Genomic DNA, 19570 nt, shown 5'->3' on the forward strand with positions numbered 1-19570 from the left:
CATCTCATCAAGGGTCTCTTCCCTGGTCACAGCTTCGATCTCTGTAGGAGTAGTTTCTAAGACAAATTAGACTATTTGAAGAAACCAGAGCTTGGTCAAATAAAAAAGAACAAGGGCTGCACATACACAAACAGTGTGCCCACCTGTTCAGAAATCCCATTTTTTTTTAAGTTAAATTTCTGTTGCATTCTGCAGGTGCATCAAGGAGAAATGGATGTGAACATTGAGTGCCCTGACACATACTGGAAGTAGGTGCAGTGATTGACAAATTGAGCTACAGGGACAAAAGAAACACTAATCCTTGCACAATCCAAAGATGCTCACGGAGTTTCTGGTCAATGTTAAATAGTATTCCTTGGGGATCTTCAGCCAATTTAAAATGTTAAGTCACTTTTAGGGCATCCTGTTTTGTTCTAAAAAAAATGCTCTCAGTTAGGAGTTTGCTTGTTTTCTCCCTTTGCCAACGGCATAATTTCTTGCTGAATTATGGTTTGCTGGCCTGTTGCAATCCTTCAGCACATCAAATGAATGCTTTAATTTGGCAGTATGTATGAGCAGGCCATTCAACTGTGAAGGATGCTGTAATCCTGCCCCAGTTAATACCCCAGAGACATCTCTGAAACAGGAAGGTTGCTGTCAACTGAAGCATACATCGTGTTTGCCCCAGAGTTCAACTATCTCAGCACATTAACAAATTTTACCTGCAAAATTTCTCGCTAAACCTTACAGGCATCTTACACAAAGGCCGTCATTTAGTTCATGCCTGTCCAAATGCCAGCTATTCAACTGATAGTTCCACATCCAAAGTTTCACCTGCATATCCATTAATGTCATTTATTGTAGCCGTTGCTCCTGATGCGGTCTCCTCTGCCTTGAGGAGACTGGACGCCCCCTAGCACAGCGCTTCAAGGAACAATCCAGGACACCCGCACCAATCAACCCCACCGCCCCGAGGCCCAACATTTCAACTCCCCCTCCCACTCTGCTGAGGACATGCAGGTCCTGGGCCTCCTCCACCGCTGCTCCCTTACCACCTGACACCTGGAGGAAGAACGTCTCATCTTCATCCTTGGAACACTTCAACCCCAGGGCATCAATGTGGACTTCACCAGTTTCCTAATTTCCTGTCCCCCCACCTTACCCCAGTTCCAACCTTCCAGGTCAGTAATGTCCTCATGACCTGTCCTACCTGCCAATCTTCCTTCCCACCTATCTGCTCCACTCTCCCCTCTGGCCTATCACTTGCATCCCCACCCCCATTCACCTATTGTACTCTTTGCTACCTTCTCCACAGTCCCAACCGCCCCCTCCCAATTTCTCTCTCCACCCTGGAGGCCCCCTGCCTCTATTCCTGATGAAGGGCTTTTGCCTGAAACGTCAATTTTCCTGCTCCTCTGATGCTGCCTGACCTGCTGTGCTTTCCCAGCACCACTTGACTCTGGTTTCCAGCATCTGCAGTCCTCACTTTTTGCCTAGCTATTCAACTGATGTGGTTCATTCAAATTTCATTTAACTGCATCCATTTCTTTTTAAATATTCACTCTAAATTATGATGCTGTCTCTGTCTCAAAAGCAAGTTATGAGAAAGGATTTCGTGCTCCAATAAGCTTGTGTGAATGTTACTAACTTCACCTTTCAGTTTTGGTCTGATTATCTATTCTGCCATTCTCCTCACTCAAAATTCACAAGAACAATAAAGTTCCATTTTCTTAAAACATTTAATCTGTGATCATTAATTGTTTCTGTTTCAATCAAAAAGACTCATTTTCACAACTAACCTCTCACTTGAATATTACTCTAATGAATGCTTGCTGTATTTTTCTCCAAGGATCAATTTGCTTTTCTAAACGGGATGGCAGAACTGCGTGAAATACTCCAACTATGCCTTAAATAATAGTACATATGAAGCAAAGGATCCTTATTGCAATATTCTGCAGCCAAATCACACAGAATTCCATTGCGCTTCTTGTCTATCTTTCTGATTGCACTTACAGATGTGCAGCTACACCCACAGGTTAAGTTTAGGCTCAGAGGTAACCTGACAGCAGTGAAACCTTTGGATGAGAACAGTGGCAACTGATTGTCTCAGAATTCTCTACTGCATTCTTGACCTTTAGAATGCTTCCAGCCATCAACCACCCAAGGAAACCTAAACACAAATATAAAGCGGGCCACACCATCAGTGCTTTATCCGGAGGCTCATTGATGATGTTAGCTAGTACGGTGACAAAACGTCTGAAAACAAATCTTCTAGCTCAGTGAACAAAACAACATCCAGAACCTCAATCTGAGCTACAAATCTTCTCCAAACTTGCAAACATGCTTTCAAACTGTTGCCTTGCATTTGCTTACAAAATTAAACAACAGGACAGAGATCAATGAATCAGTGACAAAAAAGATTATTGGATCTAGTCCCAAACACATTTTAAAAATCTGGATTCACACTTTATACAGTGAATCACCCGGGGGCAGGAGAGAGTGAGGTTTCTACCGTTAGTTGCGTATCAAACATTTCTGTACTCTAATCAAATAAAACTGGTTCTGTTTCTCCAAATGTGGATTATTTGACAGTCAGTTGTTAAGTATATACCTACCGCAGATATAGTGTTTCTCATTCTGGAGAGAAGGTCAGTGTTCATTCACAAACAGAATCAAACGTGGTGGGTGGATTCACCAAGATCACACCCTTTAAGAAATCTGGGTCCTTCAGGAGACAATTTGGTCAGCAATCGTTTCCCTCTGATCTATAAAGCTATATTCTTGAAAGCTTCGTCTGTAGATTCAGCAATGTAGAAGTGTCAATATAGCACAGGTACCAGCCTTTGCAATGTTGCAAACCGGCAAAGTTTCTTGAGAATATAACTTCTGCTTCAATTATCTGTTCATTATTAATTTTTCTGGAAGAATAAACATCATGCACTAGGGACTTTATAAATCTAGTCTATACGCAGACATCAACACTGGGGAATTTGCTACAGACAAAGTAAACAGGGGCCCTTGATTAACTATGGGTACTTGAAATCTGTCTGGTTTGGAAGCAACTGTCGCAAATCACAGAGGAAGAGGAACCTATTGTTCTGAGATTGTCTGCCCTTGGGATTAGATTACTTACAGCATGGAAACAGGCCCTTCGGCCCAACAAGTCCACACCGACGGGCAACCCACCCAGACTCATTCCCCTAATACCACAAGCAATTTAGCATGGCCAATTCACCTAACCTGCACATTTTTGGACTGTGGGAGGAAACCAGAGCACTGGGAGGAAACCCTCGCAGACACGGGGAGAATGTGCAAACTCCACACAGTCGCCTGAGGTGGGAATTGAACCCGGGTCTCTGGCGCTGTGAGGCAGTAGCACTAGCCACCGTGCCGCCCACTAATAGGAAATTCAGAAATGTGTTACAAAGTTTTTTTGCAAGTTTTGATAAGCTAGTTGTTGAAAGATAAAAATGTAAGATACAAAACTTCAGACAGTAAAGCATTGGTAAAAGCTCTGGGTGTTTTTTTTTCCCTTTTCTGGTTAGTTGGGTATCTGACATGCATGGCAAATCAGCAGCATCATGGGAAAGTTCCCAAATCAAACATGGAAGCACTGCAAATCACAGGTTCCCATCTGCCCAATATGAATAGCATACGCTCCATACTAACGTCCTAAACTTGTATATCCATATGTCCCAGCAATATTCATCTCTGCCACTTCATCAATATCCAGTGCTGTCAATGTAAAATGTACTATCAGACTAATCAAGTCAGTCCAATGAGCCCCTCTTCTGCTTTCAAGCTGATTGCAGCTGATCAGTATTTCAGTTCGATTTAGTCTTAACTCCAAGCACCCAGTGATTAGTCTATTCCCCCTTCTTGTTTTCATGGCTATCAATAGTCTCAAGTAACAAAAAACTAGCAAATTTAATTTTGAAATTTTGAAGTGACACAGATTCAATAAGCCTTTGAGGAATATGGTGCACTTCCAGATTTCCACCTCCCTCCATTTAAAGGAGTATTTCCTGACATGGCCTCCAAACAGTTGAGTTCTAACTGTCAGGCTCTGCTCCTTTGTTCAGGACTTCAGAAAAGTGACTATTACCTCCATTCTCAAACTTCTTGCCTGATATCAAGTCTTGACTTCTCCTTCAATGTTGTCCATCTAAACACTACGAACATTGAAATCGTTTTCACTCCTTGCCATCAATTCCATCCTTCTCCCTGCCCACAGTCTCAAGATAAACTTGATTATTCTGCAACAAAACAAAATGCTGGAGAAACTCAGGAGGTCTGGCAACATCCATGGAGAGAGAAACAGAGTTTATGTTTTAACACCAGTACTGCTTCGTCAGAACTGAAAGCTTTTCTTGAAACGTTAACACTGTTTTTCTCTCTGCAGTTGCTGTCAGACCTGCTGAGCTTCTCCAGCACTTTTTTTTTTGTTTCAGATCTCCTGTATCCACAGTTCATTGTTTTATTTATTTATTTATTCTGCACCCAATTTAACCCCAAACCAGGTTTCTGGTTCCACATGCACTTCATCATGAAGGCTAATTCATGAATTTAGCCTGCTTCTTTCCCATTCAGCACATCGACTGCTGAAACCTCAATGTCTTCGTCATTTTCTGACAACTACTTGTACTTTCCTCTCCATATAAACCTTTACTACCCATTGTAACTTCAAGACCAGCCCGATCCTCTTCCACTCATGTCCTTGCTTTATTACACTGGCATCTAGTTTAACATTAGCTCAAATTTAAAAGATTAATCACTGCTCTCAGCCACCTTTTTGACCAAATTTTGACAACCCCTTGGCCTACTAACTATTTACAATTATAGTTTTGTGAAATGCTTTGGGATGATTGTTACATGAAAGCAGCTATATGAACTTAAGAGATTGCTGTCTGTGTGACTATCTGAATTACTAGGCTAGCATGGTCTTCTGCAGCCGAGCGAGTAAAATCCCACTCTATCTTTTCAAGCACCTTTATAACGTACATTGAATCAATCTATTCGGACACAGTACGATGCACCTTTGGGGCAGGAGGAATGAATTTAGGCTTTCTAGCCCAGAGACAGGGACACCACACTACACTGTGCCACAGGGTCCAATGCCATTAATCAATCTTAGTTTGTTTATTCTTCAGTAGTGGAGTGAAATATTATGGAAGGACCTGCTTACGTCAGACAGAGTTTTTATGTTTACTTTAAAATGTTAATTTGGTTCAAATATCCCATCAAAAGAAACGCTAATTTGAAACCATCTCAGGCCGAAAGGTGCCACCCAGGGGCACAAATTAAAACTTATTTATAGGAATTGCCACCTTCCTCCTGACTGCAGTAGAAACATAAACATCACATCAAACATGCCTGTGCAACCGAAGGAAGGTAACAAAAATTACCTACTTAATACAAGTACACATTCAGACATCAAATTTCATGATAAAGCGACCTAACACAGCACACCTCTTGACTTTCATATTAACCATCTGCCTGACATTAGTAGGCAGAAGGATCATCTGGATAACATGCATTATTCCAGTTCCAATGATGTTGGAAACATATGGACATATCACTAACTGATTAAACCCAGCTTCTTGTGCAAAACATGAGAAGTGGATACACCCAGTGTGATGAGTTAACCCTTGGATGTAAATCCTGCATAATCTGCTGCAACACAATGAAATCGAAATTGTCATCAGTATGCTACGCAGATAACATCTGGCACAGTGACTTTTTTAAATTACATTTTTTGAAGACCTAATTGAAAACTACAGATGGCATTCTGAATTGACTCAATGCCGCCACCAACATTGTTTTGCAGGTAAGAAAAATTTGAGGATAAGATTGTTGCTGTTATCTCAACATGAGCACGCAGGCAAAAGACCCATGTTTCAAAGACAAAATAATTCCAGATGCAACCTTCTCTAAAAATGCTCCAGAATGTAGACAATCTCACTGTAGAATACAACAGTCTAGTCCAGTTCTGCAATACCCAGTTTGCTCACATAGTTTTCTCCCGTTTGAGGAACTGATACTGGAGGAGCAGTCTGTGTTGATTTATGGATGAAGTTTACTTTGCAGTACCATATCCAGAAAGGTACCCCTCATGAGCAATCAGCAATCCAATTGCAAGTGAGAACCTTACAAATGCAAAACAACTAAGCGACAGATAGGTCTGAGAAACGCAACAAAGAAATGCAAGATAAAATCATGGAGAGCAGATTTTACACCTAAATCCTGAATTTGCATTAAGCTCCCAAAATAATTCCTTAGAGGAAAAAGACTATGGAACAAGAATTATTGGGAGAACAAAAAAAAGCTTGCCACATTACTGTTTAAAGTCTGGCCTATACTGTGGTTAGATGACCACTTGGTAGAATTCCCTTGTGTGAATATCATACCAAGATAAGTGAAGTACAAAATGTGAGACATGACTTCTCACATGTTCACTAAATTGATTTTAAAAATGTTGCTATAAATGTAGAGTACCAGATCTGAAAGCAGGTTTTAGGAATCCAATAGTCCATTGCGGTTAGATCTGACTAACCTTACACAAAAGATTCTTGACAGAGATTACGTAAAGGAAGGTTCGATGTGTTTCTGTCACCAGACTGTACAGGAGCTTAGAGAACTTCTTCTGCCAAAATTGTTCTCAACTTAAAATTGGGTACAGTATGTCTGAACAATTTATATTTCTCTTGACCTGAATTGGAAATAGGGAGATTTACATTTGAATCATACAAGGCATGTTTACTATGCTCTTTCCAGACTGACTGAAGATGCTGCATGATATCCCAAAGGATGTTAAAATGAAACAACCAGACACATGATCTGATAGTAAAGTAGTGCTAACTGTTTCCCACCTCCTTTCAACTAATTTCTACTAGAGTTTAATGCCATGAATGCCAATATTTCTCCCAAAGCCAATTCAAATGGGCAAACTGATTATTACAGAGACATCAGGAGTTGGCACAATCTACTCCACAATAATGAACTTCTACATTCATCAGATTTTAAGAGGACATTAAGTGACAACAAATTGAGATGAAGTAACTTTTCACTGACTACAGATAAAAACCGATACCTTTCTTGCTATTCAGTACTCTAGGAAGCAAATACACCAAATAGGCCATCAAGCATTAGACAGATTTACAAAGTTTTTGTACTGAGTGCCCAGAACTTTGTGGAAAGCCAGGGAAGAAGTTGTTGGGTCCCTTGCTGAGATATTTGTATTCTCAACACCCACATGTGAGGTGCAACAAGTTGGAGGGTGGCTAATGTGATGCTATCATTTAAGAAACATGATAAGGAAAGGCCAAGGAACTATAGACTCATGTCAGTGGTGAGTAAGTTGTTGGATGGGGATTCTGACAGACAGGATTTACATGCATTTGGAAAGGCAGAGAATGATTAGGGATAGTCAGCATGGACTTGTGCACATGGAATCATGTCTGATTAACTTGATTGAGATTTTTGAAGAGGTGACAAAGAAGATTGATGAATGTAGAGCAGTAGACATTGTCTATATGGTCTTCAGCAAGGCTTCAACAAGGTTCCGCATGGTATACTGGTTAGCAAGGTTAGATCACATAGAATCCAGGGGGGAGCTAGCCAACTGGATACAAAATTGGCTTGAAGGTAGAAGACAGAAGGTGGGGGTTTTTGGACTGGAGACCCGTGTCCAGCGGTGTGTCGCAAGGATCGATGCAGTAACCACTGCTCTTTGTCATTTAAATAAATGATTTGGTGGGACTATAGGAAGTATGATTAGTAAGTTTGCAGATGACACCAGAATTGGTGGTGTAGCGGACAGCGAAGGTGGTTAGCAGGGCATTCATCAGATGGGCCAATGGGCATTAGGTGGAGTTTAATTTAGATAAATGTGAGGTGCTACACTTTGGAAAGGTAAACCAGGGCAGGATTTATACACTTAATGGTGTGGTCTTGGTGAGTAATACTGAACAAAGAGATCAAGTGGTGCAGGTGCATGGTTCCTTGAATGTGAAATTGCAAGGAGACAAAGATGGGGAAGGCAGCTTTGGCATGCTTGCTTTCATTATTCAGTGCATTGAGAGTAGGAGTTGGGATGTCATGTTGCAGCTGAACAAGACATTGGTAACGTGACTTTTAGAATATTGCTTTCCATTCTGGTCTCCCCAGATTGGAACGGTGTCGTTAAACTCGAAAGGGTTCAGAAAAGATTGTTGCCAGTGTTGGAGGGTTTGAGCTACAGGGAGAGACTAAATAGGCTGGGGCCTTTTTTCCCCTGGAGTGTCAGAGACTCGGGATGGCCTTATAGAGGTTTATAAAATCACGAGGGTATGGATAGGGTAAATACACAAAGACTTTTTCTGAGGATAGGGGAGTCCAAAACTAGAGGGCACAGGTTTTACGTGTGAGGGGAAAGATTTAAAAGGGACCTGAGGAGCAATGTTTTCATGCTGAGGGTGGTGAGTGTATGTAACAAGCTGCCACAGCAATTGACAGAGGCTGGTACAATTGCAACATTTAGAAAGCTTCTGGGTGGGTACGTGAATAGGAAAGGTTGAGAGGGATAAGAGTCAAATGTTAGTAAATGGGGCTAATTCATTTTAGGATATCTGGACGCAAGGGTCTCTTTCTGTGCTATCCAACTCTATGACTTTTCTATCTGTAGCGTCAGGACTGGCATCTGAAGAAACTAATCTACACCTATGCTTCATATTAATGTTAATGGGTATAAATTGTCACAGCTCCCTGCATTTGTTTTTTGGAAAGGATGCAGACTATTCAGTGGAGATTCAGGAGAGTGGAGGATTCAGATATGCGTTCAGCTGATCAATTCTGGTTTAACCAATGATTTCTGGACAAGTTGTGGGCAGCAGGATGACAAAATTGATTCCGAGCTATGAAATCACAATCCATGAGTCTATTGTCAAATTATTGGCAAAGAGAGACATTCACATTATTCTTAAACATATGCCACAAGGGATGCTTTAAATTTAGTTAGAGAGAACACAATGGGAAGAGGGAGAAGCATAAATATTGAAGTCAAATAAAATGAATTTAATCTGCTAAACAAACATGACTACAATTTAAAATTGTTGACAAAAAATTTAATCCTTCTGATACAGTATCTGAACGATTAGACTTGTGCCTATTGTTCTTTAGGTTCTTAAATAGGAAACTGGCAAAATAAATAGAGCATTACTGGATTTATGAAATTCAATGAACATTAACCCTGACAGTTTAAAAAGATTCGTTTGTGCCTATAAAGAGGATGGCATTGTGAAAACTACAACGAGCAAAGCCAACATCTGCAAGTACATTTTGCACAATAAATTGAAATCCATTGTGGTGATGCATTGTGTTCATAATGATGCAATGACTGTGTTTACCTAATTTACTGCAATGCTGAGTGATAGGGTTCGGGATTTCTCTCTGCTTCATTCCTTGTTACTCCCCTCTGCCAGTGTGTTGCCAACAGCACCTCTCAGATTAAATCAAGGATTCTTTCATCAATATTGATTTATTTTTAAGGAAAAGGTCTGGACACAGCAAATTTCAGAGTTCACAAAGGATTTATCACCCTTCCTCACTATTGCTGGTGCTCTTAATAAATAATTATCTCCAGGTATAAACCCTATACGTCATATTTCCCTTTGATATTCGTTTTGGGATATTTTTAATCTTAGTTGTTATACAGAAGTGGTCCCCTTCAAGTGCACATAGATGCAATTAAATACAAAAATCCATCCTTTTTAAGGGGAAGATTGAAATTTGGTTGGGATCAATAACTCTCATGGGGCATTCTAGGACGATAGGGCATTGTCTTAGAATAAGGGGAAACAAATCTAAAACAGAGTTGAAGAGAAACTACTTCTCCCAAAGGATTGTGAATTTGTGGAATTCGCTTTCACAAAGTGCGGTGGATGCTGGGACAGTGAGTAAATTTGAGGAGGAGTTAGACGGATTTTTAATTGGTAATGGGGTGAAGGGTTATGGGGAGAAGGCAGGAAAATGGAGGTGAGGAGCACATCAGCCATGATCGAATGGCAGAGCAGGCACGCTGGGCCAAATGGCCTAATTCTACTCCTATATCTTATGAACTCTAACAGGTGCCAACAGCAGTTGCAACTCAGCCTTAAATCCAACTTTAACTAAGACACTATTCCATATTTCACAAAATATACACAGGTAATATGACTTTATCTTTCAGAATTTATAAATACGTCTACATGAAAAGATTATGCATGAACATAATGGAAAATATCCAATAGCTCCCCTACCTGATGACTAGGCCCCACACGGATTTCTCCCTGGGTGCTATTCAGCCTCCTGCAAGAGACAATAATTACACGTAAAAAAGAAGAAATCAGCAAGTGTATCCCTAACAAGATTTGGTAGCAAGAACATTGGAAGTGAGTGTAAATATATAGTACAATCCTAAAGGAGCTGCAGGAGCAGAGGGATCTGGGTGAACATGTGCAATGATCATTGATAGGAGCAGGATAGGTGGAGAGAGCAGTAAATAAAGCATGCAGTGTCCCTGGCTTTATTAATAGGGGCATAGTGTACAAGAGCAAGATGGTGAAGTTGAACTTGCACATGACACTTGTTAGACCTTAGTTTGAGCATTGTGCACAGTTCTGGGCACTGCATTGTAGGAAGGATATGAATAAATCCAAGAGAGTACACAAGTGGTTTACAAGAATGGTTCCAGAGATGAAGAACTTCAGTTGAGAATGGACTGACAAAGTTGAGACTGTTCTTGGAGAGAAGCATCTTATAGGAGAACTGACAGAGGTTTTCAAATAATGAGCGGACTTCATAGAGCAGGTAGAGAAACTGTTCCCACTGTTCAAAGAATCAAAATGGGGGTGGGGGGGCACAGGTTTAAAGTGATTGTAAAAGGAGCCAATTATGCGTGAAAGACCTTTTTCCCCCACAGTGAGTATTTTGGGTATAGAATGCAACGACTGGAAATGGAATGGAAGCAGGCCCCATTAAGGCATTCGAAGGGTATTGGATGATTATTTGGATAATGTGCAAGGGGATAGGAAAATTCAGAGAAAGGAAAGAACATCATGTTCATTTGATCATGTTCATTTGATAAGCCAGTTCAGACACAATGAGCCAAGTGCTCAATTTTGAGATTTTAAAATCAGTAATATCTGCAAATATGCTTTTGATATAGAATATTCGACTTTGAATTTCCTTTAATACGTTATATACTGGCCCAAGTATGTATCAATTAACACATCTGAAAATGTAAAACCTGGATTAACTTAATGCAAGTGAAATCATCCTAAAAATATGGAAGCTTATATAACAGGAGTGACATCAGAGTAATGAAGCAGAAAGCTGCAAAAAGAAATACATTTTGTTAGACTCTTCTTCTGTGCTAAAAAAAAGGTGATTAAATCAATGACTGCGAGTTAAACTACTTACAACGTAGGCAGGGCCAGAAAATAAAAAGAATATTAACGTTAATTCATTTATTAAACATTGCACTAATATGAAAATGTCGCCATCTGGAGTTCTGATGATCTCCTTTTGCAGTTCAATGTTAAAGATTGTTTGATAACACACCTATGAAGCACCTTGGGACACTGCACTATGTTAATAGTGCTTCATTATTGTTCTCTACAGATTAACAGCAAAATTGACAAATCCAGTTGAGTTATGAAAGGGTTAAAATGAATCTACATATATTCCTTAAACCTCACTGTATAACTTCGTGAGTCGCTTGGCTATATTTTTTTTACAAACAAAGAGAATCTGGAATGTCTCTGAATGTTAAAAAGCAGCAGGAAACTGGGCACAAAAGTGGTTGATGCAACAAAGATGGTAACTATAGCAACACCAATTTAATTTTTTGGTTCCACAGCTGCAACGGATTAAAGAAAATGACAAGATGTTCGCATTGAAAGTGCACTGTTGCTATAGCTACACTGTAGATTTCATGTTACAACAAGTCCAGCAGTGCTCAGAATTTCTAAGTCTGAGCTTGTGAACTAATGCTTTGCCAGTATGGCTGCATTTAACTCCATATTTATGTAAGGTTGGTTCTTGAAGGCTAAACATTGCCATCATGAAATATGGAAAATCACGTTTGATTATTTAAACAAAAGATGCAGCTTCTATGTATGGTACCACATCCAAAATTTTGAATTTCTCAAATAAAGAGACAATCAAAAAATAAACTGCAATTTTCAAATATATTTTAAAACTGACTACTGGTTCTTCAAAATAACATCTTCAATTCAGTTTCAGAGAAATGATGTCTTTGGTACCTGCCAGTAAAAGTGTGTGATAGGGATACCTTTTTGCTTGTAATGTTAATACAGCGTGCATGGCCTTTAAGAGCATTTTTTTCTCTATTAAGAGCTTGCGAATTAGAAAGGTAATTTGCATTCATATAGAATTTTCTCATGTTCATGTATGTCAACGTGTTTCACATACAATGGCTTTCTCTGGACTCAAGTAACAACTGTGTAAACAACATTAGCCATTTAGAACCAGTAACGTGCAACAAAGTTTGAGGCTAATTACCAGTTAATTTCCTTTGACAGCTTAGGTTGAAAGAGAAATAATAGTTCTGGATTAGAAAACCTCCAATAATTTAAAGAAAAAAAAAGGGATTTTTCAAAACATCTCTCTGAAATGTGGGCTCCAGTAGCCGAGTTAGTATTTATTGCCCATCCCTTGATGGTGAGCTGCGTTCTTGAACCACTGTAGTCCATTTTGGCAGAGGTAGATCCATTATACCAATCAGGGATACCTTAAAGAACAGTGGTACCCAAGTCTGGGTGGGGAGTTGCATGAAACAGAATGGGATCTCAATTAAACATCCTGTGCAATTTTTGTTTTGTTTGAAATAATTATCATTTGTCAAATATCAACAGCAATTACTTTTTTTTCTAACCTCAATCTCAACCAATCCTCAAACTGCTTGGCTCGGTTCAGTAAAAAATTTCAGGATAGCCAATCAACAACAAAACCTAATGTCACATGCCGGTTTATGGGAAGAAGGTTTGTTTTCTTTCAGTATATAACGCTGACCTCCAACTAATCACTATTGGTTTCCACTTCAAAGTTTCTCCAATTTTTGTAAATATATGAAGAAACGTACATGCAAGGCATAAGGGGACAGAAAAGAGACTTCTGGATGGAAGACAGTGACATATGTTGACCAAAGGGAAAGGTTTGAGCTTTGAGCTAACACTCAATTGCCACCCAATTGCTAAATCTGCATATTTCCACCTTTTTCTCATCTTCTACACACATCTTATTCTCAGACAAGTCCTACAACAATCTTGATACCTCTCTCTCTCCCCCCCTTTCTCTCTTAAAAATCCTCTTTCAATATTCTCTCATTTAGTATGTAGATTTTACTTTCCCCAGCATGAAAGCCCATCAGCTTTAAGGACAGGATAAGGCAACCAACACATAAACAATTTAAAGTGAGTAATTGGATTGAGTGAAGATGATTATATGGATGTATCATAACATGCATGGCTAAGAGAAAATGAAGGATGGAGTTGGAGAAAGATGGGAGGTAGGGAATTCACATTTGAAAACTGGCAGATAGAGTGGGAAGCAATCTGGGATGGTTGGTGCAGAATTTTGATACTGCGATCCAGGGTGAATGGCTATCCTGATGTCAGGGCAGAAGTAGAGTTATGAACATGAAATATAGATCAGAAGAACAGTAAAGACTAACGACAGGTAGACTTTGGTACTTATGACATAATATTGAGAAACTACAGGCATAACAGGTGCTTGGAGACGGGAAATGCACTGGTGAGGCTGAGGCTTGAGACTAACAGAGGAGGATCACTGTTGATTAGAAACATGAGGCTGAGCATGAATTTGAAATAAGGAAAGGGTGGCAACCAATGTGACATGAGGCAAAGATTGTTGTATTTTGCTTAGGGACATACTGAAGTACTATTGCTGACGATTAATTATAATTTTCAGGTGGTACACAGGATGAAGTGGAACCAACACTGCAAATATCTAGCAGTTCATGACTCTATTCCTTTTCCTGCTAACATTATGGAGACAGAGAGCTGGTCTTAAGGAAAAATTAAATAGAGTTAGAGCATAATAATAGAGCTGAGCAGAAGGGACAAAATGTACACTGGTATAGTCTAATTAGAAAAAAAAACGGTGCTTTAGTACTTTGAACCGGCTGGGATGAAGGTGGGGAATTAGAATGGAACAAATTCTTATTAAAACCTACAAAATAATTAAAAGGGTAGACAAGGTAGATGCAGAAAAAGGAGCTTGCCTTAGTTTGGGAGCCTAGAAACTGGGGCACAATTTAAAAATAAGGCAGATGTTGACTTGGTTTGAGAAGAAGATAAATTTCTTACTTAGAGGGCTGTGAACCTTTGGGATTCTGTACCATAGCTGGCTGGAGAAGCTCAGCTTTTGAGAATGTTTAAGGTAAAGATCAGTAGTAAAAGACACTGAAGTGTTCAAGCAGCATGACTATTGAAAAAACAGACACTGGAGGCAGGCTGCCCTAAGTCCTGAAGTGCCAAAGCAGAAATTGGCACAATGTTAAATGGGGGAGTGGGCAAAGTAGAGCATTAATGATTGTTAGAAAAAGAAACTCAATCCATCAGAAATACCAGAAACTGTTTGTAATATTCTATGCGTATTAATGAAGGGAAAGAAGAGAAGTCTAAAACAGATATGAGGAAGAGCTAGAGACAATCAGGAAGAGAGAGAGGCATTCAGAGGTTCGGTGCATAAAAGCAAAAACAGCAGCATGCATGAGATGGGGCATGCAAGAAAAATATTAAATCCTCAATGTTTTCAGACAGAAAGGAGAATCAAGCATATCACTTTAGATGGTTCAAAGGGAAGGAATACAAAGTACAAGTCAGATATTTGTGCACCATTTGCTACCAGTTAAGCTCCATCACACAATCCAGAATTAAGCAACAGTATTGCAGTGAAGATACAACATGTTATACATTTTTAAAACAGTTCCTCATCAATCTTTTACTGCCCTCCTCGGTGCTCTCCAGTAAAGAAAGCGAGAATAGGTCTTCAGCAGATCATTTCAGTGATTCGAGCAGAGCAGGCTGAACAATCTGCTTTCCAGACTAATTTCCCTACCAAAAAGACAATTTCTGCAATGCTTCAAATTATCCGTCAAGTGGTCTGACCAACACTTGAAAAATGTGCTTAATTACTTCAAAGAAGTTCAAGTGTTGGCTATCCTCTGTACTGAAGTTCATTGACTATATGGGGTAGCACATTGCACAGTTGTTAGCACTGATATCTTGGTTCCAGGGACCTGGGTTCAATTCCAGCCTTGGGTGACTGCCTCAATGGGCCGAATGGCCTCTACCTGCACCAACGGGGTTCTTTGATGACTTCAGAAATTAAGCACACAAATATCTTAAAATACTAGCACAACATGCCTCCTCTCCCACACTCTGCATCCAGCCCAATCTAAAGAAAACGTTTCACAAATAGGAATCATTACACTCAACACCCTGGGTGTAAACATCTTTTTAATGCGGTAATATTAAAGTGCAAAATATTGGAATAAAAATATCTTCATTTTTCTAATCTCACCTTCATCTTGATCACACAATTTGATGCTCTGGTGTAAATTAGCAAGATTCTGGATTAGTGGTGCTGGAAGAGCACAGCAGTTTAGACAGCATCCAAGGAGCAGCGAAATCGATGTTTCGGGCAAAAGCTCTTCATCAGGAAGGGCTTTTGCCCAAAACATCGATTTCGCTCCTCCTTGGATGCTGCCTGAACTGCTGTGCTCTTCCAGCACCACTAATCCAGAATCTGGTTTCCAGCATCTGCAGTCATTGTTTTTACCTTGTAAATTAGCAAGGATGAATTAGGATGTAAAACATGTAATTTTAAATAAAGAACACATTACAGCAAAATTAAAATAAAATGACTGCACAAAGTCATTTTTAACTATGCTGTGCAAAGCCATCCTGAATAAGTATTATCTATTTGCTTTGCCTCCTTTTTATACCAGAAGCAAATAGGAGATTTTATTTTGTCTAAGAAATTATAGAAAGGTTACATGAAAAGTCGTCATCATTTAGTTCTGTCAAGTCTGAGAGATCTCTGAGAAACATTTAACTCGAACCATTCTCTGTTCTTTCCCTGTTTCCTTTCAGGAGTTTATACAATATCCCGAAGAAAGCCATGACTAAAGCTGCTCCTAGCATCCTCTGAGATGCTACATTTCAGATCAAAACCATACTCTGGGGGGGAAAAAAACAGCTTTTAAATGAGAACAACCCTAATTTTTCTGATTTGTCCATATAAGTGATGCTCTTCTTCCTTAAAACTATTTTCTTTAATCTTTCCTGCAAACCTTTCACATCTTTCCTAAAAGCACAATGCCAACAATTGAATGAAATACTTCAATTTTGACAAACTAGTTTTCATCATAGCTTTCTTGATTTTGTGCTCCATACCTTTCTTTTAAAAAAGTCCAGAATCCCAAATGCCTTTCCAGTTACTTTCTCAAAGGATTTGTGGCCTTCAACAATTTCTTAGACATAAACTGAGGTGTCTCTATTCCTGCACCACCCTTAAAACCCCCTTATATTGTAGTGTGTCACTTCGATCTTTCAACCAAAATATATCACCTTGCATTTCTCGGTGTTGATTTTTACATGCCCCTGCCCATTCTTTCCACAGTCTATGTCCTTGTGAAGTCTTTCCTCCATACAACTACAATGCTTTTTTTAAAAACTGATTCACAGGATATGTGCATTATCAGATCGGCGGTATTTAGTGCCCATCCTTAATTGCACTTGAGAAGGCCTTGTACATTTTGTAAGATGTACAAACTTTTGAAATTGCTTAAAAAGTTTAAGTCAGAAATAGATATCAAGAAAAGCAGTGATCCTAGTACCAACTACGGGGGATCCCATCAAATACCTTCCTGCAAATTGAAAGACAACTGTTTTCCACTAATCTCAATTTAGTTTCTCAGTCAACTTCATTTTCAGGTCGCTATTGCATCCTTTATTGCATGATCTTCAAATCTCTTTGCAAGACTGTTACATGGCACTTTATCAAATGTCCTTTGGAAATCCATGTGCACGACATCAACCATTAACCCTCACTGGAACTTCATCAAAACACTTCTGTTTTGCAGAAGCTTACCATAGCTAGATAAGGAAATGAAAGTAAAGCAAAATATAGTTTCACAGGTATTAAATGCACTTTGAGCCACAACCAATGGCTATTAAAGAAACCAAATCTGACTACATTAAATAAACATCTCAACAAACATAGCATAATATTTACCTAAGCTTTTACTTGCATAACTTGTTTATAATCCAGGTCTGGATGTACCTCACCAGTTGTTCTAATCACGCTATTGTCTGCATGACTACTTGCAAGGTATCCTGTATCAAGCTGCCAAATAAAAATCTAAAAAAAATTCAATATGCTGCAGCATCAGTCATGAAGCAGACCACAGCTGTGGATTAATTCAGATGGTTGTACATTAGAAAGGAAGTACATATTTTCCTTTCAAAATGTTTCACAGTCTACAATGTAGAGAATTGGATAGCACATTTCGTGATAACAACACTGAAGAGATCAGCAGTCTTTGATATTAACCAGTCCTAGTTTCATTTCCCTTTCTGAACCCTATAGTAAGTGCAGGGAAGAGCATTCATTGCAGGGTGTGTCAATGCATTGCTAGTATAGCTACAGGTGACAGAAATGGGGAAGATCCCCAAATGTACATTAAATTTATCAAGATCACTTAGGATCAAAAGTAAGAAGGATCCTAAGTCAGCAAAACCAGCTGGGAATTACTGGACAGATGAAGATATATTGGGTTCCATACACAAACAACCTTTATATGGTAACCCCTGATAGTGAAAGATCCCAAAATCCCTTCTCTACAGTATCATGAAACAAACACAATGACTCCAAATCTACTTCAGTGAAAAGTTGATATTGTCATTACTAAAAAGAGTTTAAAATATTGCAAAAAATATTTTTCAAAAAATAAAGTTTTAAAAAGTTAAAACAATGTTTTGGATTTCAATTTTAAACTTTATGGATTAATTTTAAAAATTAAGCATCTTTACTAAGAAACAAACCTTACAATAGATGCAATGAAGTTATATTTAAAAATTCTGATGTAATAAAATTCTAAATGTGGTAGTGATAGAACCGAAGAGTTTTGGGATGAAGAGTGACAAATGGAGTTTAATTTGGATAAATGAGAGATACTGCATTTTGGTATAACAAACAAAGACAAAACCTATACAATTAAAAGTAGAGCCTTGGATGGTGTTGGAGAACCAAGAGACTAGGGGTTCAGGGAATTAATTCTTTGAAGTTTGCATCAGAGGTAGACAGGGTGATTAAGGAGGCATTCAGCATGCTTGCTTTCATTGCTCAGATCTCTTGAGAGCACAAGTTGGGACATTACGTTGAAGTTGTACAGGACATTAGTGGGGCCTCTTGTGGAGTATAGTGTTCATTCTGGTTTCCTTGTTGTAGGAAGGATATCACTAAGCTAGAGAGGGTTCAGAAGAGATTTAACAGGATGTTGCCAGGATTGGAAAATTTGAATTTAATGGGGAGGCTGGATAGACTGGGACCTTTTCACTGGAGTATAAGAGGTTGAGGAGTGACCTTATAGAGGTCTATAAAATAAAGAAGGGCTAGATAAGGTGAATATCAGGTTTCTTTCCCCAAGGATTGGGGAATTTCAATACTAGGGGGTATTTTCTTTTAAAAAAAAATGTAGGTGGAGAAAGATGTAAAAGGGACATGATGGTCAATTTTTTATTAAAAACAGAGTGGTTCATTTGTGGAATGAATTTCCAGAGGAAGTGGTAGATGTGGTTACAGTTACAAGATTTAAAAGACATTTGGATAGATATGGGAAAGGTTTAGAAGGATATGGACCAAGAGCACGCAGGTAGGACAAGTTTAGTTTGGGATTATGTTTGGCATGGATTGGTTGGACTGAGGGATCTATTTCCATGCTGTATGACTCTGTCCTTATAGTTGATAAAATGTGGCACTGGAAAAAGCACAGGTCAGGCAGCGTCCAAGGAACAAGAGAGTTGACGTTTTGAGCAGGGTATGACTCTTAAACTGATCCAGACACACACAGCAATTTGATATAGGTAAGTGAACTCCGTTACCAACTTTGTGTATGCAGCTTTAAACACATGTTTTCTGCTTAGCTCTCAACAAATTGTTTAACAATGTAAAAACATTGATAGGAACGACCACTATTTAGGAAATTAAAGAAACCACCGCTTTGATTCTCAAGTGTGCAGGACTCCACATCGGAGTCATACGCAATGCAGTGATGAACCCAAGCAGTACGGGATGGGTTCCCTGAGGAGGTTTTGAACAGCAGCATTCAACAGCAGAATCAAAAATTGCAAATGCAAACAACATTGCAGAAACAGAGCACAGTTGCACCACAAAGATGCAGAGAAGAGTGAACCTCATAACATTGATAACAAAAATATATTATAAATAATGGACACTATTACAAAATAGGCTCCACAGAATATTTGAATCATACCATTTACAGAACATCGACTGCATGTACAGG

General features: G+C 39.1%; 1 protein-coding gene across 6 annotated transcripts in view; it reads right to left on the reverse strand.

Moving 5' to 3' along the window:
* The window catches only part of rerea (arginine-glutamic acid dipeptide (RE) repeats a), a 575418-nt gene that overhangs the window by 208644 nt on the left and 347204 nt on the right, over positions 1–19570 (reverse strand). For all 6 annotated transcript variants that reach the window (XM_060851827.1, XM_060851826.1, XM_060851825.1 and 3 more), the window contains one exon: positions 10254–10302. In XM_060851827.1, the coding sequence (XP_060707810.1) occupies positions 10254–10302 (49 nt within the window). The remainder of the gene's footprint in view (positions 1–10253; positions 10303–19570) is intronic.

Source organism: Hemiscyllium ocellatum, chromosome 37 (genome assembly GCF_020745735.1).
Source record: "Hemiscyllium ocellatum isolate sHemOce1 chromosome 37, sHemOce1.pat.X.cur, whole genome shotgun sequence".
In the NCBI taxonomy this organism is placed as follows: Eukaryota; Metazoa; Chordata; class Chondrichthyes; order Orectolobiformes; family Hemiscylliidae; genus Hemiscyllium; species Hemiscyllium ocellatum.